The 24841-nt window shown below is 32.6% G+C and overlaps 1 protein-coding gene across 1 annotated transcript; it reads right to left on the bottom strand.

Moving 5' to 3' along the window:
- Nucleotides 1–574: 574 nt before the first annotated feature.
- LOC131030014 (non-functional NADPH-dependent codeinone reductase 2) lies at nt 575–18723 on the bottom strand. Its single transcript, XM_057960693.2, has 5 exons — nt 18425–18723; nt 18160–18341; nt 17840–18083; nt 1164–1343; nt 575–1068 (listed from the first exon to the last, which is right to left on the bottom strand). The coding sequence occupies exons 1-5, from the start codon at nt 18566–18568 to the stop codon at nt 838–840; spliced, it is 981 nt and encodes a 326-aa protein (XP_057816676.2). The 5' UTR covers nt 18569–18723; the 3' UTR covers nt 575–837.
- Between the last annotated feature and the right edge of the window lie 6118 nt (nt 18724–24841).

Raw genomic sequence — 24841 nt, 5'->3', positions numbered from 1 at the left:
GTAGAAGTATAACTAGTTCGGTCCCTTCTCCACTTAATCTATAAGAAAAAACTATGAAGGGTTATGCCAAATTGACTTGCACTCTTAATACATTATTTCTACAATTCAATGCCCAGAATCAGCAAAAACACCTAGTGCTAAGGGACCCCACAGAGGTTTATGTCACAAAACTATTGATTATGTAAAATATATATATATATATATATGAGAAGATATTTTCTTGAAGAAATAAATCTTGAATCTATTGAACTCACCAAGCCTCCTCATGACCTTGTCCGGGTGTAGCTCCGAGCTAAATTCCTGAGTTCTCCTTTCCATGAACTTCTAAATCACATACACCAAACTAATGGACAACCATCCTACAAGTTTTCTTTCAAACCCCATGATCACATTTATGTCATGACTATGCATGGATGTTAAATTTCCTTTCTTACTCTCTGGTTAAATTATACTCCATTCTTAATTCTAAAAATTTAGAACATATCCAACTATTTGTTAATAATTTTCCTCCATATTTAAGTAAAATAGAATCATAATAATTATTTATTAAAGAAGAAAAATCTATGAACCAACATGAATGAAATGTTTGTGTATGATTAACTTGTTTGAAAAACTATCCATTTGTGGCTAGATACTTCATATCCTTTGTATGAAATAGCTAATAAGAGCACTTAATTCTATGAAAGGATATATCATTCATATATATTTAGATCTCACCATCCCAAAGTTCCTCGACTGTTTTAAATGGACCATTGATTGGATTCACAAAAATCTTCTCCATAAACTCTATTCGTTGTTGTCTTATATTATTGATCTTCTCATGATCTTCATATATATTTAGATCTCACCATCCCAAAGTTCCTCGGCTGTTTTAAATGGACCATTGATTGGATTCACAAAAATCTTCTCCATAAACTCTATTCGTTGTTGTCTTATATTATTGATCTTCTCATGATCTTCTTCATCTAATTTCCAGTTGAATACTTGGAAGTTTTCTGATATTCTGGTAGGATTGAAACTTTTAGTCATCACACTTACACCGTTCTCTATTCCCCAGCGCAAGACCACCTAAAACATCGATTTGACAATGAGTAAAATAATTCGAACACATTTATACGTAAAGTTTTTATAAAAGTATTCAACAACTAGTCGTTAGGAAATACCTGAGCAGGAGTTTTGAAATGTTTATTGGCAATCTCTTTAATTACAGGATTATCTAAGACATTGTTTGATCCCCATGAATTTCCTGGTCCTCCTAATGGTGAGAATGCAGAAACATGAATGTTTACGCTCTTACAATACTCCCTCAATTTCTTCTGTTGCCAATTAGGATGCATCTGAACCTACACGAAAAAACTCAATATATTTTTTAGTTATGCATGCAATACGTTTTGAGAAACAAAAATTAAGGAAAATAAGAAAATATTATTTATAATCTTATTGTCACACCCTTTCAGAGTACATATTATATTTAACTTGTGCAATGGTATACTCCTCAATTTATTGATGCTACTCATCAACACTAAAGTTTGATATGAAAAAGAGAATAAAATTGGTATTATATTCTCATATTGTTGCTGAATACCCGTCTCAAAATAATATATCGCTATGTATTGATTAATATGAAACAATACTTTAGATTTTATAAATGACCTTTTTTCAACAAATCTATAGAATACTTAACATAAATTGCTATTTAGATATATATAAACTTTAATTATACTTTTGTAATATTGGTATTCTATTGTATGGTTATGATAATAATATAAGTAATATTTTATTTAATCATTAAACTATTGAAAATTTAAAATAAATATTAGATATCGCCTAGTTCTACATGTACAAAATAATTTGTACGGGAGAGGTGGGGAAGTAGGATAATTTAATTGCAAAGCCTAAAAATAAAGTATGGTGTACTATTTCTTTCACACTTCAAAGAAACATTAGAGGCATAAATTGCTATGTAGATATATATAAACTTTAATTATACTTTTGTAATATTGGTATTCCTATTGTATGGTTATGATAATAATATAAGTAATATTTTATTTAATCATTAAACTATTGAAAGTTTAAAATAAATATTAGATATCTTCTAGCTCTACACATACAAAATAATTTCTACGGGAGAGGTGGGGAAGTAGGATAATTTAATTGCAAAGCCGGGGAAGTAGGATAATTTATTTGCAAAGCCTACATTCTATGGAAGTGAAGGCAACATAAGATGGAATCAATAAAGTATGGTGAACTATTTCTTTTTATTTCTTCCACACTTCAAAGAAACATTAGAGGGTTAGATGAAAGTAAAGGAAAAAAAGTATTTGAGGAGAATTGAGGCTACATAATAAGGAAAAGAGAGGATTTTGTAGAGAGATGAGAAGGGATGAATTCTTGATTTGGAATGCAAGTTTGGGTATTCATATAGTATGTTTTTGACATTAAAATATTGACATAACTTTGATGGTTTGAATCATTTTCTATTATTCTATATTTCTATTGTGTATACCTCAAGCTAAGGATTTAATTATAATATCTAGAAAGCATGAATAAAAATCACATTAATTATCACTTGGAAAAGTAATATTACCTAAGCATGAAACCACTCTAAATTTAATTTTACTAGGAGATCTATCGTAAGTTATTCAAAATAACTATAAGAAACTACATAAAACTAAGAATCCAAGTCAAGCGAGTCGGGGTGCAATCATTTATGACCACATGGGAAATATGATCCTTGTATATGTGACCAATTTGGGTATGCAAACTTCAAGTGCGGTAGAGATGGTAGCAATATACTATGGTCTAATGATTGTGAATGAAAGGAGGTACAATCAAATCTTCATAGAAGGTGATTCAAAAAACAATGTCTTATTGCTTAGGGATGAAGCCAAACCTGACTAGAAATGTGAAGACCTTGTTGCCAAGTGTTGGGACCTTATTCGAGGGATTAGGCATGCCCGTCTTTTTCATGCAAGAAGGGAAAAAAATAAAGTTGCGAATAGATTTATTTCAAAGGGTCCATTTTCCAATAATTTAAAAATATGGACAAATATTAATGATATCCTAGATATGGTTCATGTTGCTATCTCTATAGACATAAATATTAATGATGGAGTATAATCCAAGGATGACATTTTTCATTATTATTGATGCCCTTTTGGCTAGTGTTTCTCTATATAGGTGGCAGATGTCTCTTTCAAACAGTAGTATCAATTTCCCCTTCTCTCGTAAGTGTTGTCATGTTTAAACTACTGGTTTCTTTTCTCCCCACCTAGTTTCTACTTCTAAACTCTATATAATTGAGATGGCGGACCTTATACAAACTAAACACAATTCTTGTGATAAATTTAAAACTAATGCCAAGTTGTGATAGAAAGTGGCCAAGGGGAACCTAGATAGTTATATTAAAGACATGTTAGGTTTCAATTCAAATATCTCCAAGAATTTTTCACAATCTTGGGAGAAGGGAGAGGTGAATATTGGGGGAGTTGCTTTCAGAATAGCTCCAAACACAATCATTGCTATCACTAGTTTACAATAGGAGGGAATAACTTCCCCAAAGACGTTGAATGAGTCGTATAAGGATGAGTTTAATATATTTGAAGCCAAATTAAGGGGTTTCAAGGTTAAAGAGCAGGCAAAATAGAGAAAAACTATCCAGAATTTGGAGGAATGTTGCCCTTTTACTGATGAAATTCTTCACTCTAGATGGGTGATTTAAAATATTTCATACCTAGATTTTCCCTATGTTGATCCACCTCAAGTATAGTATAAAATTAAATTTTACCTACTAGGGTTTTTCTTCTTTGACTCAATTGGTTGCTAGAGCCAAGTCAAAATACTCCCTTCCCCTTCACCAAGGTTTGATCCTTAGACTCTACAATTTTCATCTGGTTTTAACACCATCTAGGGGGTCCTTGTTAAGTCCCCCTGGCCACTTGTCGAACCCTAATTTAGTGGTGGACCTCTTGGGTGCTCCTGTTATAAAATATGATCGCAATGTTGGCTCCTCTTCTAAACCTAAGTTAGTTTCTACCTAATTTAACCCAATCAGAGGAGTGAAAGAAAAAAAAATTCCTAATCCACCTTCAAAGGATGTGGCGGTGTTGAAGACAAAAGAGGAGGAATATTCTGATTAATGTGAGTCCTCGTCAACCTCAGAATCTGACTTTTCTCTTGCAGATTTTTGAGGAGGTTGTCCCCTTTCATCCTGACTATAATTCTACCAAGCCCAATCTTAGCCTTCCTACTTTGGATATTAAGGTGTCGAGCCTGCAAGAAAGTATTGGGTCGCATGACTTGGTTATTAAATGGCTCTTCTCGCAGTTTTATGTGTCTACTAGAAAGATCAATAGGATTGAGGCAATGGTTGAGGTAAGAGATAGGGATAATAAATGGGTGATGGAGGAAAAGGACGAATGGGTTTGAGAATTCGCTAGTAATATGGCTAGAAAATTAGAGAAATGGGATAAAGTTGAGGGGATTTTGAATGACCTTAGTGAAAAGGTGCCTTAGAAGATTTAGAGTAAGGTAGTGATGGAGTTGAAGGAAAGCCACAAGATCTTGAAGCAAAAAAATGAGGATATATTCAAGCCAAGTGAGGAGATGGCCCTGAAGAATTTGGCTTCCTTGCAAGCCAGTCAAAAAGAGACTAATTATGGGAAACAAAACGTAAGAGGCATTCATTGTCTTCCTCTACTACGATGGAGCTCCCTACCTTTGTTGTTAGAGAAACTTGGGATTTGGTATTCTTACCTCTATTAAAGACTCTGACAAGAATTTTTTTTTTCTCTAATAAAGTTATAGGTCCATGAAAAGATGGGCAAGACAGTAACGGTTACGTATAGTAGATCACCCCTTTGCATCTTTGGTGGGTAGCTCTTTATATTTTGGGATTTTTGGTTTTTGGTTTTGTCTTTGGTCTTTATCTAGTTGTTGGGTGGTTCCTCACTAATGTTTTTTCTCTTTGCCTAGGTGTGCATTCCTCGTGCACTAAGTGGTACTTTTTACTGGCTATGTAATGGTTCAAGCCTATGGTGAGTTTCATTAATCAAAACTACATGAAACTAAGATCTTTAAAAAAGAATATGGATGGTAATAAAGGATAATGTAAAGGGAATTTAGAATATTTCTCTAAATTTCCATATATTATTTCAATTAACTAAAGTGACAATTGGGAATCCTATGGTAGTAGCTTTTCTAGTAAACGATGAACGTTTTGAAATTGTATTTCTTTCATATATAGTTAATTTGGTGTCCAACATATAAGAGTCCATATCTCATTTTGGAGAAGAAATATTTATTAGTGTATTTTACACTACAAATTAATTGGTGTGTCCTTTTCTATACAATATCATTATTTTATTTCAATCATATGCTTTAACCATAGTTTATGCTTTATAGGTAAAGTTATAGTTGGTGCCTTCACGTTTTATATTTTTTCTTGGTTTTTTTTATTACCACTCTACTTAAGGTAAATTTTTAGTATAAATAAGATATTTTACCTAATAGTTCACCTAGTAGGTCTTATGCACACATTCAGTTTTCTTAGGTGAATTAGGAATATTTATAAAGGTAATGGTTTTCATGTGACCTTAGCTTATCAAGTGTCTTATCTTGTAATAAACATCTTATTTCATAGACCGTTTAATATTTAACAAGTTACTTGTCTCATTGTATAGGATTATAACATATGTCATAATCTTCTCTAATCCCATCTCTCATCTTGTCCTACATAAAAAAGATCTCTCATGAATTGTACATTAATTTCTATTTTTACATTCTTCAATATAGGAATACAATTTATTCTTACCATAGTTATCTTCTAAGTATTTTTTGTTTTATTTTAGGCCTTTAGATCTTGGGCGGCTATCTTCATATCCAGATACTACATAGTATTAGAGAAATTTGAGTTCCTTTGATTAAACTTTTAGGAGATATTAAGTGTAGATCTTGATAGACATTGAATAATTGTGTATGGTCTTCTGTTGCATCCTAGATGATCTAGAGAATTATAAAAGGTATGATAGAAATACCATTGACTCTAGGGGGTTCTATAATTTCCCATTTTACAATTTAAATAATAAGATTAAATGATTATTTTTAACCTCAAAATCATATTTGCATAAACTTGAAAATAGACAAGTTAGGTACATTGAAATGACCTTTAGAATCATAACAAACTATAACCCAACTTAATCCCAACTTAATAAATTGATGTCTAATGATTTAATAAATATATGAACATGATTTTACATCTATTTTAATAATGATTACATCATATAAAATCCATGGACATTTTCTACAAAAATAAATAACAAACTCTAAATTTTGTATCTGAACACAGAAGAAATGGTTGTAACTTCTACTAAAATTTCTACAAAATTCTCACACTTTATTACAACATGAAAATAAATGAAATAAAATTTCATTAAAAACCAAGAATAGCAATATATGCTATTATAAGTGTTGGAACTTCATATTACAATTTCTCAGCCTAAGGTGTTTCAATTGGTTCACTAGAATGCTCTGCATTATGTTCCAGGGTGAACTCACAATACTGGTTCCCACTTTTTCACCAACTTTGACACTTAGATGAATATTTTGAAAAAAACCTTCACTTTCTGACACCTATAACTTTTAAACCGTTAAGAATTTGAAGATGATACAAACTAGTGATTTCTAACATCTTGTTTGTAGATTCTAAATATATTTTTTGCAAATTTGTTTGAATAAAATTTTATTGATTTTTCCATCTCCCTCAAAAAGTAGTTGTTTACAGCAAACAACATTTTTTAAGAGTGGTGTGTATCCCGAAACACATAATTTTTTTTCTATAAATGATAAAACTTAATTCTTTTGAATTTTGGTTTGTAACATCAATACCCAGGGCATGCACTTGGTTTGATAGTGATATGTTGAATATTTTTTATTTTATTAAGTTTTGAAGTTCAACTAATTATAATTTGGATATAGGTGTACGTTTGAACACATAACTTGTTCTATATATATCAAAATTCAATTTTCTTTATTTTGTTAGAAAGAAAACACCAATACCTAGTGCATAGATATTTTTCAGAATTTTTTTGAATTAGTTTACTATTTTTCCCAATGCACTGAACAAAGAAGTTCATGTTCGGTGAAAAACCTACATTCATAAGAAATAAAATAAAAATATATTAATGAAATTAAATATATTAAAAGTTATACTATTTTGAAAGCTTATAATAAGGACTAAATACTTAAAAAAAAAAACTTTTAAATGAATTAATTTGACCCCCCAAAAGCTAATGTAAAATTGGTTTTTTATCAGCATTTGATAGATGCAAAGGAGACTCCATTGCAAGCATGATTTAGAAGTAGAGAGGTTCTATCCAAGAAATTTTGATCTAAGAGCCTTTGATTTAAATCTCTTCAATTAATTACTTCAAATGGGACCTCTTAAAGCTTAAATCATTATATTTTTTTAAAAATGTATGATTTCAGTAAAAATCAGGATGTACCAAAAAGTGGGAACCAACTTTGTGAGTTCACCCTCCAATGATTGTTTTTAGCTATGTGATTATGGGAAGATGTTGAGAAAATTATTTTGGGTCAACATGAGTCTAAAGGTTCTTGGTACTTCATTATATGGTATTATTTGTGATGAATTCATCCAATCAGACCAATCTACACCATGTTTACTAGTTCAATGATGACATTCTTCTACAACAATACTTGATGTCTAATCTATTAAGGAGATGTTGTAAAAAGGTTTTAGATGATCTCTACTACCTTTATATTGGTCAAATAATTATTTGAGTCCCTCCCTGATGGTAAAAAGGTTAACACTTAGCAATCTTTATAGTGGTGTTGATATTGGGTGAATCGGGTATTTTCTTTTGATTGCGATTGATCCAAACTGATTTCATTGTTGTTGAAGGATGTGTCATGAAATGGTTATGGTTCAAATATGTACAAGGTTAATCTATAAACCGAATTTTGTGGTTGATGTATATATTTGAAGCTGACCTATTCTAGGTCACACGTTTCTTTTGTGAGGTCCTAATTGAGATGACTAAAGTGATGTTTTTCGATAATGCAAAGGATATATAAGGAAGAAAAAATATTTTTGGGTAGTGCGAGTGTTGATGTGAAATTCCTATAATGTGTGACATATATTATTAACAACATCTCTGATGATTATGAAGTGTTCTAAATTGGTATGAAAAAATATTATGGGTTATAAAGAGGACTACTCTATGAGCATTTGTCAAATGCTTCTTCTATAGTAATTCATATTATGAATGTTTTTGTAATCTCAATGTATATTACTTTGAGGAAGTGACCTTCAAATTGCAAGTATTGAATCTTTCCCTAATGTAGTATTTCTTAGAGTGCATGTCTATTCAAGGAGTAGTGAGCTTCCTTGGTAGTGATCCTAAAGTAAACTTTGTAACAAGTTGTTTCATATATTAAGAGTTGATCCTCATTGTGTTTTATTCCCCTCTAATTTTCCACATTATACTATTTGTTTTCTTGTGTTATGCATGTTATGATGAATTCAATAGCTTGATTTAAAGGATTTAAATTTAATGAATGGTTATAATTTGAATTTGGTTGTGTTTGACAGAGGAAATTTTACAAAATTAAAGAAGAATAGTTGTTAATTAAATCCCATCATAAAATACTATGTCACATGTTGTCTTGAATAGTGTAATGGTTTATGCTTTTATATTTCCATTCATGTTTTAACACTCAAATATATTATTGTGATCTTATGTACATTCTAGGTGAGCTAATATTAGTTGAGACCATGGAAAGTCATGTTTAGCCTCATTGTATGAGTAGAGATGTATTTATGTAATATATCTATATTCTAATTGTAATATAATTATATGCTAATATGTACCTACGTCTTGATTGTATGAAAACTATATGAGATAATACCCTCATAGAAACTCATACAACTATTTAAGATTTATTTGTTGATAGGTTAGTTATAATATTTATAAAAGATTGTAGTGAGAAATATTTCTGTGATCTTTTAATTTTAGATATTATATATGATTTTCCTTAATTGTTATCTATATATTATTGATAGAACCTAGAACTATTGTTTTTTGTTGTGGTTCATTTTTTTAATTTTTGGCATGAGTTATTTATACTTTCATTGATTTTTTATAAGTTAGCTATTATGTTTTGTATTAAGGCCTTACAAAATTATTTTAAATCCAAATTATGAATTTAGTTGGATTCTCTTACATATTATTTTGCATTAATAAATTTGAAGTATAAATTTAATAAATTGGTATACATAAAATCTATTTTTATTAATGTATACTTGTATATTTAGATAGTTACAACTTCAAGAGATCCTTAATTAATGTTTTAGTATGTTGATTGGCATATGAATGGTATCATATTATTATTGTTTTACTCAAATTTAAGGGGTCTAATAAGAGATAATCAAGCATAAATGAGAGAATTTTTTTTAAAAGAAATTAAATTTCTTGTTGTTCAATATGTCTTTCAAAAGTTATATTCTACTACATAAGTTATCCATACTTCTTATTTTCTACCTATCTATTTATTACAAAAAGGTTTTACATCTAACTATTCCTTCAATATAAAACCATATAAAAATTTTAGCGAAACACACTATTCTTAATTCTGATAAACATGAATTTTTATTTCCTCAGTATTTCCCTCTTTTACTTCATAGTAGACAATTCTCTAAATAAAAGATCCTAAGATTTTGTCAAAGAAAAAGAATATATTAGAAATATTTACACCAAGAGATTATTAGCTCCTATTAGCCTACAACCACGAGTAACTAAAATTGACTAATAAATAGTCATAAATTGGATTGAAATTATTCGTTCAACATAAAACTTAATTGATCCAATAAAAACGCCATGTGAAAGCATCATAAATTGCTTGATTAAACAACAAAAGAATTTACTAAAATTTATTAACTAGGATGGAGAGTGAGAAGGGGAGCGCTAGGGTTTTTGGAAGTGGGGTGATTGTAGGAGATGAAAAGGAAGGTAACAATGATGGAGACGATAGTTGCGAAGATGATGGCCATGGTGTGTGAATCTACCTGGTCTATGGCTTGTCCCTCTTTTGGGTTGTCATGGTTCTGGGGCACTTATTTTTTCCTCCTCCTACTTGGTGCCCTATTCTAGTTCAATTGGAGGTTGTCTTTTGTGCCATGGGTATGAGTGTGAGGGATTTTGGCCCTCGTCTTGGTTGTCCTCTTGGTGTGGACCATTTTTGGGGTCCCCTTTGTGACTCTCATGGTGGCATTTTGGGTCTCCTTTGCAAATCTCATGGTGGTTGTTGTGTGTTGGGGTTACCTAATGTGCCTCTTCTCATGGGTCCCTTCCAAACCATGCTCATGGGTTTGTTCATTTCTTGTGCTAGGTGCTCTTCTATAGTTGGGGATTCTCCTCATCATGACTATGTAGTGCGGAGGTATCCTATGGGGAGGCTACTCCCCATTAGTTTTTTATTCTATGTTGTTTAGGCATTAACCTTTCCTTGCAGTGTGACTACATGGTGTGGAAATATTCTGTGGGGAGGATGCCCACACCTCTATTTCTTGTGCTAATTTATTTGGGCATTGTCTTTTCATTGTTCTATGTTGTTTGGATGTTTCCTATTCCCCCTCTGTTGAGATTTTCTCGGGAGGGTTGCAACTATTTTTCGTCTTCGTGGATTTTTCATTGGGATTGTGTGTTGTGGGAGGGTTGTGTTGGCTCCACTATTCCCTCTCTGCTAGTACGTAGGGATGAGGCTTTTCTTTTTCTTTTGTGCCCTATTTTGATTGCTATTGATGGGCAAATTTTCTTCTCCCTGGTTCACTCACTTCTAGAGTGGGGTAGAGAGTTGGTTTTTGTTTTGTCTTCACTTGGGGTTCTTTATAGAGATTTGGTGTTCCTTTGCATCTTCTAGAAAATGGGTTCTTGGAAGAATGATGTGGGTGGTTGGACTATTTTCTTTGTGTCTAGCCCAGAGGTGTCTTTTCCTCTTCTTATATGGAGAGACTTGGCTTGGTTTGTGGATCTCAGATGATTTTGGAGGGGCTTGTGTTCTTGTCTCAATTCCTACATGAAGAGATTCCTTTTGAGGTGGAGTTTTCCTAGTGGGTGCTAGATGTGGTTTATGGTGTGGTGGCTTTAGTTAGTTCTCAAGAGAAGATGGTTTACTTGGTGGAGTTGGTGTTTGGCATACTATGGCAAGTTGGAAGGAGTGGTGTGTTGAGGGTTGGTTACCTTGTTGGCACCTCATTAGAGAGGGATTTGATCCCTTTCAATGTGTCATAGTGGTGAATGCTGATCTCTTTCGATGACTACCATCTTTTTCTTAGGTTGGTGTTTATGTTCGTACTACCTTTAGTTCTCCTATGATTCCTTTCATGGATTGGAGTTGTTTTACTATTAGGATAAGATTATGGATTGTCTCTTAAAATCCATGTGTTGCTTCTTGTTCCCTTGGTTGCCTTTCTTTCAATTTAAGGGGTACTATTCGGATGTTTTGGGGTTTCGTCCTAAAACCCATTTGTTTCAAGTTGATGTTTCTGGTGTGATGGGAACCTTTGATCCACTAATCTAAGGATTTGGTTAAAATCCTCCTTTCAAAAAAGGGTTTGTACATTTTTAGTGTTTTTGTTTTGGTGGGTTCATTGATTGTGAGTTTCTCCTTGTATGCATGTTGGCAGTTATGTATCGATAATGGGTCTATCCCATACTTTATCTATTCAAAATAAAAGACTTTCATGACCACCTAAAAGACACAATCTATGGAAGAATAGTTCAACAACAAAAAAGAAATTCCATAATCTATCACTTGTCATGAAAAGAAATCATGTGGTAAAAGGAAATGTGAATTGTCTAACAAAAAACTCAAATGAACAATGAATGATTATTTTTATTAAGGGTCCAAAAAGTTTTGAGGAGACCTGAAACCCCTTACAATAGGCTTTGAAAGGACCCAAAATCTTTTAGAATTAATAGGATTTCAGAACTGACAAGTAGAAAGTTGCAAGAAGATATAATCAAAGATTAACAATAACCCACCATCAAACAACCATCAGCAAGGCGACAAATAACAGGAAAAGCCACCCAACAAACCTAATCCATTAGATAAAGGATGCCAACAATATAAGAGATAAGGGTTTTACCAGGCTTCCTCAACCTAAAACATGGGTTTTTAAAAGGCACCGATAACCTTATTACAAAGGGTTTAACCATGAAACCCACAAACGTCCTGCACCAAGCAAAGAAGGCTTCCAAAGAGAAACAATGCAACTTTTAAAAAGAACTACTCTCCACGTAAATATAAGATAATCCCACCTCAAAAGGAATAGAAGAAGAAGAAGCCATAAAAACAAGAAAACACACCCAAGCCTTCTCCAAAACTAAGCATCCAAGGTAAAGCCCAACCACAAATGCCCCACTTCCAACCTCTTCCCCATGGCATCTCACCACCTCCATGGGAAGCATCACCACCTCTATAGGACCAATAGAAGAAGAAGAAGATAGCACATAAGCCAAAACTAGACTAGAGTAGGAAAAAAACTCCCCACCTCAAGAAAAGATGACTTCAACACCAAGGAAATTAGTTTAAGAATGAACAGGGGCATAACGATAAAAACGTTCGACCAAATGGCTTCAACATTCTCAAGAACAACCCCAGAAATAGAGAAAACCAAAGCCACAAATAGAAAGAACGACCAACAGAAACCCTAACAGGTGAATCCCTCAAAAGAACAAGGGAGAAAAGCTAGGCCCCCGCAAACACCAAAAATACCAAGATTGGGAGCACCAAACCACACCAGTTGTCAACACGAGAATCCCCCAAGGGTAGAAGAAGGAAATCTAGGAAAACACAATGGAAGAACTCCCTCGAACTGCATAAGACCAAAGCTTTGACCTGAAACTACCCCATAGCAGCCATAATGAAGAAAGCCCCTCCATCAGACACTTGAATCATATGCAAAGGAATCCCCACAAATATAGGGAAAAAAATTGCTCCTTCCATGCTACGCTCAACAAGACTAACACCAAGAATGAAGACGAGAGAAGCCAAGACCACTAAAAAACGAAAAAAGGAAGGTTCCATAACAACAAGAACCTCAAAAATATGGAGCGCCCACATCATGGGTCTAAAAGAAGACCATATAAACAATAAACATGATAGGAAACAATACGAGATATCCATAGCCAGAGCCTTTGCCATGAACCACATCATCAACAGCCTTTGCCATGAACCACATCATCAACAATAGCAACTTCACCCAAATCTCTAACTCCATCGCCTTTGCCTTCATAAACCCGCAAACCTACACCACCGTGTACCTCCCACATTCACAAAGAACAACGGGGAGAAGAAATGGGAAAAAATACTTCCCAGAAGTGAAGAGTAGAGGATCTCGCAAACGCCAAACAGGGAAGAAAACGGTTCCCCAAAACCCACTTAGGAGTCCAGCCACACAAGAATAATGAATTCCAAAAGAGAATCACCAATATTGGACCAACTAGGGAAAAGGCCCAGTGCCGCAAATTGTAAAAAAGATCATACTATCCAACCCCCAAAACCAAATGAGGCCCCCAAAAAGGCATGGACACTAAAACAAGGCCAACACGCAAGAAAGAAAACAACTGACCTGCTCATCATCTTTGTCCCCATCATCGACCTCCTCATTTGCATCCCCTGTAGGTACATCACCACTCGAAACACTGACATCTGAGGCACTCATGTTCCCACTCCCGCTCCCACAATTCATTTCAAATTATTTCCATAAATCTCACAATGAATGATTCTTAAATGCTATGCAACGATTCCAAAAAAAACTAAAATTACATAATCAATCACTTGCCATAAAAAGAAACCATATGCTAAAAGGAAGAATGAACTATTTACAATAAGTAAAACTCAAACAAATTTAGAAATGATTATTGTATACTATGCAATATTAAAGAAAATCTATTCCTGATCTAATCCACAAAGTAGTGGATGTAGAGATAAAAATCGACCAAGAAAGAAGATATGAGCATTAAGAGGTGGAATAATTATCAAATGATGATACATATACCACTTTAACCAAGACAATATCAAGACGTGACGCTTAAAAATAAAGAGGATAACTGATTGAAAATTATTCATATTGCCAAAGTAAATCGAAATCATCTTCCCAACTCAACCTTTGGCACAAAATCGACAAAAGGCAATAAAACTTCTCTTTTGGTTAAATGTTTCAAGTCATAGTTTTAGTAATTAAAAAAATTCAGTTCTTAATTTTATGGCATAGAAGTCAAAGTTCAACTTAGCACTTGAGGATAGAAGGGAAAATGCCCTATTTTCAAATTATTATAATTGGAAAATATATCATATCATTTTTTAATCAGATGCTTTGATAAGAATAATTATTATCTTCTCAATAAAACATAGTGGTTATATAGTAGTTGAAATGTATACTTCTTATAGAAATAATTTAATACATATATTTTTTTAGGAGTTCCTAAATCACATAAAAAAATAGTATCTTGCATGAGCTAAATTCAATTATGTTGTAACCTGTCATGTTCGAGCAGCAATTTAAAAACATTTGGAGAATAACTCTAATTGAAACACATAAACAAAATTATTAATTTTTTTTCAAAAAGCATGTAGGTAGAAAGTAGTCAACATGAAAAAAAAAAACATAAAATTTACAAATTTTTTTCATAATACAAGATTTTGAAATAGCTCCAAGGTCCGGGATTTTCATAAATTTCACTAACCCTTCCTCTTGAACATGTTTCAACTTGAGGTTAAAATTTTAAATATATGGTTACCCATATTCCAATTAATATAGCTCAACTATATATATTTAATTTAATTAAAGGTTCCTCATTAAGCTTGTCTATATCTATTCAATGGTTTATTGTGCTTGGCTTTCCAAAATCTTCTCCAATATTGTATTATCTTTTAGATTTAGTCTCATAAAATTTTGTCTATCGTATGTGTATATGAAAATTTAAGGTTTAAAATATTTCATGATACATTAAGGCATGACATAAAACTAAATATTCATCTTAGTTATATCTATAATAAATATTGATATCCATTAAATCATTTTGACCATTATAGAGCTCCAAATTTATTTATTAATTCATAAAATGGCTGCCAAAGTCTATTGGATCTTTTATAAAGGTTAATGGATTCCTCTGGTGTAGGAGCACCTAGTTGGGTTTATGCCTCCATGAGGCCATTTTGTAAATTTTTCTTTAATATTGTGGTTTGATAATGCAATAAGGGACCATTTTGAACTTGTTTGTATCAATTTTGAGTCTTAGGAGGTCATTTTTGGGCCTTATGGAAAATATTGTAAAAAGTTGTCATGTTTGTCAAAATATTATCTTGCAACTTTGTACGTTTTGTTGCATATGGAAGTTAAATGGTCAAGTAATTCAAAAGTTTACTGTAAATGAATATTATTGGCTGGAAAAGGTTTAAATATTCCTTGTAAGGTTCGTGGAGAAGGTGGTTTATTTTTTGGTGATGAAATAATATCAAACATACTCTGTTTTCTGCATTTTTCCTTGTGTTTTTGTTGTTGCAACAACTTGTATGGCCTTGTACAAATTAGTATGAGACTAAAACTTATATGAGTATAAAGATGATTTAATTGCATATGTTGTTCATTCTTACCAGTTCTAAAGGAAAGGTCACTTGATTGGTCTAATAAGCCAATCTTCGTAACAACCCTGTTCAGAAACTAGGGTTCCCAATTTTTGAAAAATGTCCATAACTTTTGTTTCCACCATTGGAAAATTTTTAAACTTCGTGAAAAGGAGGCATTTGGGGTGTATTTTAATATTTAGAGGTTGCAGGACTAGAGCATGGTGTTTGGGTCAATTTTGAGGTAGCCCTAGTCTAATATCTTCATGTATTATGCCAAGTAAGACTAGGTAGACATAGGGTTTTGTAAATTGGTGAATTTGTGTTGGTTCCAAATGATGAAATTGGTGATTTTAGAGCTCATGTGATATTAACAAGGCTCAGGAGTAGAGTTCAAAATTTTGGGAGAAGATAAACACATAGTTGCTTTGTAAAGTAGGCCTAATGAGCCCCAGTTGCAAAAATAGCAGTCAATGTTTGAGGGCTTCGTTCAAAAATAATTTCCCCTTGAAAATTGGATACATTGTGAAATGGCTAAATTGGTATCTAAAACAGTTTTGTTTTGTGCATATGAGGTCTATAAAGAAATTTATGCTCTGTCATATACTTTTGTAGGGCTACTAGACGATAGGCCTAATTGTGAAGCAAATACCTTTGATAAATGCCCAAGTCCAGTTTTGAAGACTTGTTTGAGTTAGTTAGAATGTAATTACCTTTTCCCTATATCATACTCTTATATGGTAATGTAATTAGGTCAGTAAATCAAAGGCTTTGAAAATGATGATCAATTAATTATATTTACCTAGACATAGTATAACAAAAAATATCAAAATCAAGTTTAATACTAATGTGGTTTAGAGAACTATCACCAACAATGTCTAGGTGATAGATACTAGGAGTTAACTGATGTATCTTTGAGAATAGTCAACTTTCAATTGAAGCATTTAGCTAAAAAATAGCAATAATTACCCATGGCATGGTAGACCTTAGTCATCTTTCACTAGCAGAGGATCTTGATGATAGATGTTATTAGCTAGCAGATACCAATTTTAAATAAATTCTCATAGTAGCATAGTGATGATATTTATTAGGATCCATTATATTGATTCAACAACCTATGGAAATAAAACCAATGACTTTCATTTACTTTTTCTAGTCAATCAGTATGTCTACATGCGATGTTTGTAAAGATTGTTCACTATGTGTGCATGTGATGCATTTATGAGCTATCCAACCATGGATAGGTTAAGTGGATATGATTTGAATACTATGTGTATATGTAATTTGTGATGACTTGATCACTAAGTGTATATGTGATGTATGCAACCTAGTCACTATGTGTATATATGATGTGTATTGAGTTGATCATTATATATTTGTGTAGAATTATGAGATAGATTCTATGTCTTTTTATGTTCTACTTAATGTTGACATTGTTGTAGCATCATTTAGGGATATGCTTGATGTCTTAGAATTGTATATGAGTTAAATTGAAAGTATAAGATCAATTAATAGTTGTGATTTGAATGATGGGTTAAAAATCTCTCCTAATTGTGTGGATGATTTTTTTTTTCTGTTGTTGTGTACAAACTATAGAGCCTTTCATTCCATGAAAGGATATCTATATATAAGATTTTTTCAAATTAATCCTCAATAGATAGGTTGAAATATGATTTATCATGATATGAGAACCGATTTAATCTGGTATAAGAATCTAAAATTATGAAATAGAATCCATATCTTTAACAAAATTTAATAAGAATATGAAACTAACATGTCATTTTTTAAAAGAAGTTGCACAACCAATTAAGATAATGTTAAGATGCATTGAAAATAATAGTAATAATAAGCAAAAGTGACGAAATGTCTATGTAGGCACCAAAAGAACCTTTAATTAGACAATTTTCTAAATTTAATAATAAATTTAATAAATCAGAAAATAACCATAATCTGATTTTTAATTTGATTATTAAATTTCAAAAACTATCTTATCGCAGGCCCCAAAAAGTGCCTGCATAGACATTGCCCAAAAGGAGGATGGAGGTTGTTTATAAGGGAAGATGTGGTCCACACGTAAACTGATATATTAACTTCACCTAATCAAGAAGCTAGTTGTTGAGGGGAGGAAATCAACAACTGTTAAATGGAATCAAAAACAAAGTTTCTTGAATGAAGAGATTGAGGGTAGCACCTGGTTTACAGCAGGAGGTATCCTGGAAAAGGCAAGCAGATCGCTAATCTTCTTAGAAGAAAAATTACTGACTCCAATTGCTTTAGTGAGGCCAAGTTCAACACATTGCTCCATTGCCCTCCAAACACCTTGGAGGTCCATTGCTACAACATCATCTGGCGTTATATGAGGATACACGACACCTTTTCTAAGGGCTGCAGGAATGTGGATCAGATACAAATCCAAGTATTCTAGCTTCAATTTCCTGTATAGAGAAAACCCAATAAGAAATGCTTATGAATAATATAGATCTGCTCATAAAACTCAATCCCTCGACTTACTCTAAGCTTTTCCGAAGAGCAGGAATGACGTCCTGAGGATAACTGTCGCCAGGAAAAAGTTTGGAGGTGACAAAAACGTCCTCCCGAGATACCATACCCTTTTCAAAAGCATCCTTCAGAGATTCTCCCAATATGCCTTCTGTGAAATAAGCGCTTGCAGTATCGAATGTCCGATAACCAACCTAAGCACGAGTATACCATATATGTTACGTTTCGATAACTCTACTTGAAAATCACTAAAACAAAAGGAAAAAGCTTAACTGACCTGAATGGCTGTAAGCACTGAAGCCTTAATATGGTCGACTGGTGCAGAGCCCTTGGATATCATGACATCCTCTGCAGCCAAACCAAACCCTATTACAGGCATCCTTACTCCGTTACTCAGCAGTACTGTTACAACCTCGGCCATTTTTGTTATCTCGAAGTCCAATTTTTTTTGTTTTGATAGAAGGCCGGAGGTCTGAACAGCTCGAAGCCCAACTTACTGTGACTTTCTAAATGCAATTAAGAGGATTCAGATAAGAGATGGGAAATATTGTTTACTCATGTATCTAAATGTGTGGAGGAGATATCATACTGCGTTTTATCTCTTTTGGCATTGACTCAATCTTCATAGGTTAAAACAAGAACTTCCGTGTAAAAGGAGGATTCCTTTTAGTTACAGTTTTACAGTCAGCGTAGATCTGAGTTCGTACTCACAGCACAGGGGATCAGAAACTTTTTCTGACGGTACTGTTTTTATATGGAAGAGCTTATCCAGTCCTACCAAGTGGACGGCCCTTGTCTTTCCTGGCAATGTCTATGCAGTCATCAGACTGCAAATTTGTCAATAGTAATTAAAAAACAACAGCTAAAATTAATACATACAGTCAAATGCGCAGTCTGATGGCTGCACAGACAAGGACGTCTTGTGTACCAATAATAAATGTTTGTAGTTAAAAATCAAATTTCAACCTTCCAATATAGATTGATATTTTTATATTTTTAAATCACCAAAACAGTTAATAATTGTCTTAATTTTATTGATTTTTATTTTTCTTTTTTTATATCATATAACTTGATGTTACAAATAGTTATTACTTAAGATTGACTATTTTTATGATTTTAATTATCTGATTTTAGTCTAATATAGATAAGATAATTTAAGAGTCTTGATATTAATTTTACATTTTTTTTTTCTTGATATTAAGATTTTCAAAATGGTATTCATCATATTAATCTATGTTATTGTTGATGGTGTTTTGATGCACTATCAAACACAAAATAAAGTATTGAATACTCTATCCTCTCTTGAGTAAAGACTCTCAAATGCTGAAGATTTGCATAAGGATCAGTTGAGATGACTTCAAGGTTCTTTTATGTTAGGTCTTGACGTGTTGGATAGCTTCAATGGTATTGATGTGAATTGTTGTAACTGCAAGGGGACTTACATTGAACACTTGAATGCTCAAATGATTGCTGGAACATGGGATTCACTTGACTTAAAAAAAAATGGAAAAAAGATAAGGGTTGAGAAGGCTAATCTACTCCTAAGAATGTAAAGAGCAATGAACGATCTTTGAGGTGTATAAGGTTTGTGTTGTCACGTCGAATGCGATGTACTCGTAAAGCGTTCACAAGGCATTATCATCTCTTGGTTTATCGCGTTGACTCTGCCACTCGCATTGTGTGCCACCTCGTCTCGTCGCGTGAGGCCCAAACCTTATACACCTCTTCATTCTAAGTTCGTCGCGCACCTTCTTCTTCATTGATTAATTAAGTCCCCAATAAGTGACGTCTGGCATGACGACCATAGTGTTATTGTGTAGGTGCAAAGTCTTTGCAAGACGTATGTAAAAATCAATGATAAGCGCGAGAGTTTCGCACAACGAGTGTGAAAGAAAAGCGCGATAAGTGTAAGGCCCATGATGTGCGCGAGAGCTTTGCACGATGAGTGCGAAAGCTTCGTGCGATAGCAATGCGAGAGCAACGCGCGATGAGCATGCGAAATTGATGTGCAAAGGTAATGCATGACGACCGTGAAAGCTAAGCGCTAAAGCATTGCATGAAGACAATGCGTGACAAGCATGAAAGCTAAGTGTGAAAGCAATACGCGAAGACAATACGTGAAGACAAAGCACGATGGCAAAACGCGACACCAAAGCGCAAAAGCAAAGTGCAACGACAAAGCACGACATGTGCCTTTCATGCCTTTGTCAAATTTTAGATTTTGAAATTTTTTAATTTTTTTGTTTTTTTAAATTTTGACTCTAACTTTACACTAAATTAAGACACCCTATTCTATGACTATGCTAAAACAAAAAAAAAAGGGTCTCCATTTGCAGTGGACCGATGTGTGATTACATCACAACAGTTATGAAAGAAAAGATGACGCAAAAGAAATAATATAAAATTATACCCAAGACATAAAACAAGGTAATATAATTGATATGTTTATAAATGTTTCTCTTTACATAGATTTTGTGAATTATGTATGAACTAAGAGTAGATATAGTCAAAATAGGGGGAGTTTTAAAGTAGGTTTATGTGAAGCTCTAGAAAAGAAAATTCAAAATTTTGTTAAAAGGGCGTTTATATATTTTTTAGGTACTTTTAATTAATCTTTTTTTTAGGTTACTAATGATGTGGATAAATCATTGGACATAAGGGTTTTTTTAATTTAGATTGGGCTGGTGACTTGGATAGTCGAAGGTCTATAGTGGACACGTTTTAGAATGCTTAGAGGTGTAGTGAATATTACTCATCATAATAAAATTCTAGCTATCACTCAAGTGCTAGAGAACTATAGGGCACATCTAGTATTTGCTTAAGATGCCCTTATGGATGGAGACGATTTGGGTCCAAGGAACCACCACCTTAGTAATAGCCACATGTTTTATTTAGAACTTTCCAATTTAATAAAAGTTCTAATTGTATTAAACTTTTAAATTATGGTTCTTTTAAAGAATTTGTTTCCACATTGGTGTTAGTTACTTTTTTAAATGTTTAGATCTATAGTCAAAGGACATATGAAGGATTCAAAGTTTTTATAGTCGACACATTTTAGTTTGTTAGTGAGACAATCATAAGAAGGAAGTAATAAAAAATAAATTCTAAGAGGATTTGTATGTTTGTGTGCTTGTGAAATTGAATGTTATATTATGATATTTAGTTGCAAGTCTGTGTGCTTTGGTGAATATTTAATGATCTTTTTTCTATTTAAATTTGATATCTATTAGCTTTACATTCATTTCCTTTCATGGTGTAGTGAGACTTCAATTCAATGTTATATGTTCTTTACTTATATTTCAATCTTTGTAATTGAATAATTCATAAAAAATATTTTATGCAAAATATTTAGTTTTCAGACTTATGTGTTGATAGTTGTTCTAGAATATTTTTATATATATATCAAATCTCCTAATCACAATTATGTCAAGGCTATGCATAGATGATATTTTCCTTTCCTACTTTCTAATTAAAATTATACCCCATTCTTAATTCTAAAAATTCTAAAATTTGATGATAAGAAAGAGTTGGAACTTATTTAAATTTAGAGGAAAGTTAAAAAATTATCTAGCTATTTGTTAATAATTTTCCTTCATATTTGAACAAAATAGAGTCATACTAATTATTTATTTAAGAAGAAAAATATGTTAACCACCATAAATTAAATGTTTGTGTATGATTAACCTAGTTCAAAAAATATTCATTTATGACTAAACATTTCATATACTTTGTATCAAACAACTAATAAGGACACTTTGAAATAATTCAATAAAAATTTCATCAGTAGTTCTATGAAAATTTATATCATTCCTATATATTTATATATCACCATCCCAAAGATCCTGGGCTGTTTTAAATGGACCATTGATTGGATTCACAAAAAGCTTTTCCGATAACTCTATTCGTTGTTGTCTTACATTATTTATCTTTTCCTGATCTTCTTCATCTAATTTCCACTTGAATATTTGGAAATTTTATGATATTCTTGTAGGGTTGAAACTTTTGGTTATCACACTTACACCCTTCTCTATTCCCCAACGCAGGGCCACCTAAAAATCAATTTGACAATGACTAAAATAATTCGAACGCATTCATACATAAAAAATTAATAAAAGTATTAAACAACTTGTGGTTAGGAAATACCTAAGCAGGAGTTTTGAAATGTTTACTGGCAATCTCTTTAATTATAGGATTATCTATGGTATTGTTTGATCCCATGAATTTCCTGGACCTCCTCACGGTGACCATGCAGAAACATGAATGTTTACACTCTTACAATGCTCCCTCAATTTATTTTGTTGCCAAGTAGGATTCATCTCAACCTACACAATAAAAACTCAATATATTTTTTATCTATGCATGCATCAGGTTTGAGAAACAAAAATTAAGAAAAATATTATTTATAATCTTATTGTCACACCCTTTCATAGAACCTATTATATTTAACATAAATTGTAATGCAAATATATATAAACTTTACTTATCTTTCAACATTTATTGGAATTCCTATTGCATGGTTATGATAATAAAAATAAGCAACATTTTATTTAATTATTAAACTATTGAAAATGTAAAATAAATATTAGATATATCTTACTTCTACATCTACAAACAATTTTCTATAGGAGAGGTAGGGGAGTAGGAATATTTAATTGTAAAGCATGCATTCTATGGAAGTGAAGGAAACATATGATGGCATCGATAAAGTATGGTGTACCATTTCTTTTCAAAATTTATCCACACTTAAAAGGATAATTAGAAGGCTAAATGAAACGAAATGAAAACATGCATCAGAGGAGAATTGATGCATACATAATAGGGGAAAGAAAAGGATTTTGTAGATAAATAAGGAGTGAACAATTCTGAGTTTAGAGTGCAAGTTTGGGTATTCATATAATATGCTTTTGACATAAAAATATTGACATAATTTTTATCATTTGAATAATTTTCAATCATTCTATATTTCTATTGTTTATAACTCAAGCTAATGATTTGTCTATAAAATCTAGAATGAATGAAAACAAATCACATTAATTATCACTTCACAAAGTAATATTACCTAACCATTTAGACAATTTAAATATAAGTCTACTAGAACATCCATGGTAAATTATTCATATTAACTATAAGAAACTGCATAAAACTAAGAGCTTCGCAATAGAATATGGAAGGTAATAAAAGATAAGTAATGGAATTTTTACAATATTTCTCTAAATTTCCATACATTATTTCAATTAACCAAAGTGACAATTGGGAATCCTATGGTAGTAGTTTTGCTAGTAAATGATGGCCTTTATAAAATTATATTTCGCTCATACATAGTAAATTTGGTGTCCAAGATATAGAAGGATTCTATATCTCATTCTAGAAAAGAAATATTTCTTAGTTTATTTTACACTATAAATTAATCAATGTGTCATTTTCTATAGAATGCGCTTATTTTATTTTGATCATATGCTTTAATGATTGTTTAAGTTTTATAGGTAAAGTTATAGGTGGTGCCTTCACATTTTATATGTTTTCTTGGTGTTTTTTGTTACAGGACACTCAGACACACCAGGAAAGAGGTCACAAGGTACAGGACACTCAGAGAGACCAAAAAGGAAAGAGGTCACAAGGTACAGGGCGCTCAGAGAGACCAAAAAACTACATTAACTGACCTGAATGGCTGTAAGTATTGAGGACTTAATATGGTCAACTGGTGCCGAGCCCTTGGATATGATGATATCATGGCCCCGTTATTCAGTGGTACTGTTACAACCTCGGCCATTTTTGTTAGCTACAAGCGCAACTTACAGTGACTTCATAAACTCAACTAAGAAAATTGCGATAGGAGATTGGAGATATTGTTTGTTCATTTACGTGATTTGTGGAGCAGATTTCACGCTGCGTTTTATCTCTTTCGGTTTTGACTCAATCTTCATGGGTTAAAAAATAAACTTACCTGTAAAAGAAGGATTCCTTTTAGTTACAGTTTTACAGCCAGCGTAACTCTGAGCTCGTACTGACAGCATAAACATTTTCTGACGGTACTACTTTTAGTTGAGAGTGGTAGATGGAAAATATCAAATAGCAAGTGGACCACCCTTCTCTTTCCGACCGATAATCTATGGTTGGACTTAAAAGATCAAATTTAAACCTCTAAATGGCCATTCGATATTTTTGTTTATTAAAGTCACCAAAGCTGTTAATAATGGTCTTAATTTTATTGATTTTTATTTATATTTTTAAAATTGTATAAATTAATGTTAGGAATTGTTATTATTATTTAACTTTTACTATTTAACTTCACATAAGGGAAACCCCAATGGTTCGGACATGAGGATAAGCATAGCGAAAGGCAAAGCTTTGTGTTGTAATCCTAACTCCTATGAAGGCACAACCCAGATGGTGATGAAGTTCCTCGTTGTAGTGGCCTTTCCTCTGCTTGATCTACCAAGTTCCAAACGTCCTCTAATTTTGTCAATAGAGAACACCTTGGCCCTTCCATTTTTAAGTAGAAGAACGTTGTGGGCCTCTACCCCTCTTTTAGCATATGCAAGCCATTAGGAATGATGGTGCTAGTCTTGGTCTAGCTAACAAAAGTGACTGTGTTGCAAATACCCAAAAACTATGTTGAACGATTGGATGCTTATGTGGAGATGTCCAAAGCATCTACTGTGGGAGAAGCCTCTTTGTCTCTCCCTATTATGGT

The sequence above is a fragment of the Cryptomeria japonica genome, chromosome 7, assembly GCF_030272615.1.
Source record: "Cryptomeria japonica chromosome 7, Sugi_1.0, whole genome shotgun sequence".
In the NCBI taxonomy this organism is placed as follows: domain Eukaryota; kingdom Viridiplantae; phylum Streptophyta; class Pinopsida; order Cupressales; family Cupressaceae; genus Cryptomeria; species Cryptomeria japonica.
This window is presented reverse-complemented; position numbering and strand designations above follow the sequence as displayed.

Coding starts and splice junctions, on each gene's coding strand:
- LOC131030014 (XM_057960693.2), bottom strand. CDS start 18,568: ATGGCCGAGGTTGTAACAGTACTGCTGAGTAACGGAGTAAGGATGCCT. Junction 18,342..18,424: donor CAGTGCTTACAGCCATTCAG/GTCAGTTAAGCT, acceptor ACTCGTGCTTAG/GTTGGTTATCGGACATTCGA. Junction 18,084..18,159: donor GCTCTTCGGAAAAGCTTAGA/GTAAGTCGAGGG, acceptor TTCTCTATACAG/GAAATTGAAGCTAGAATACT.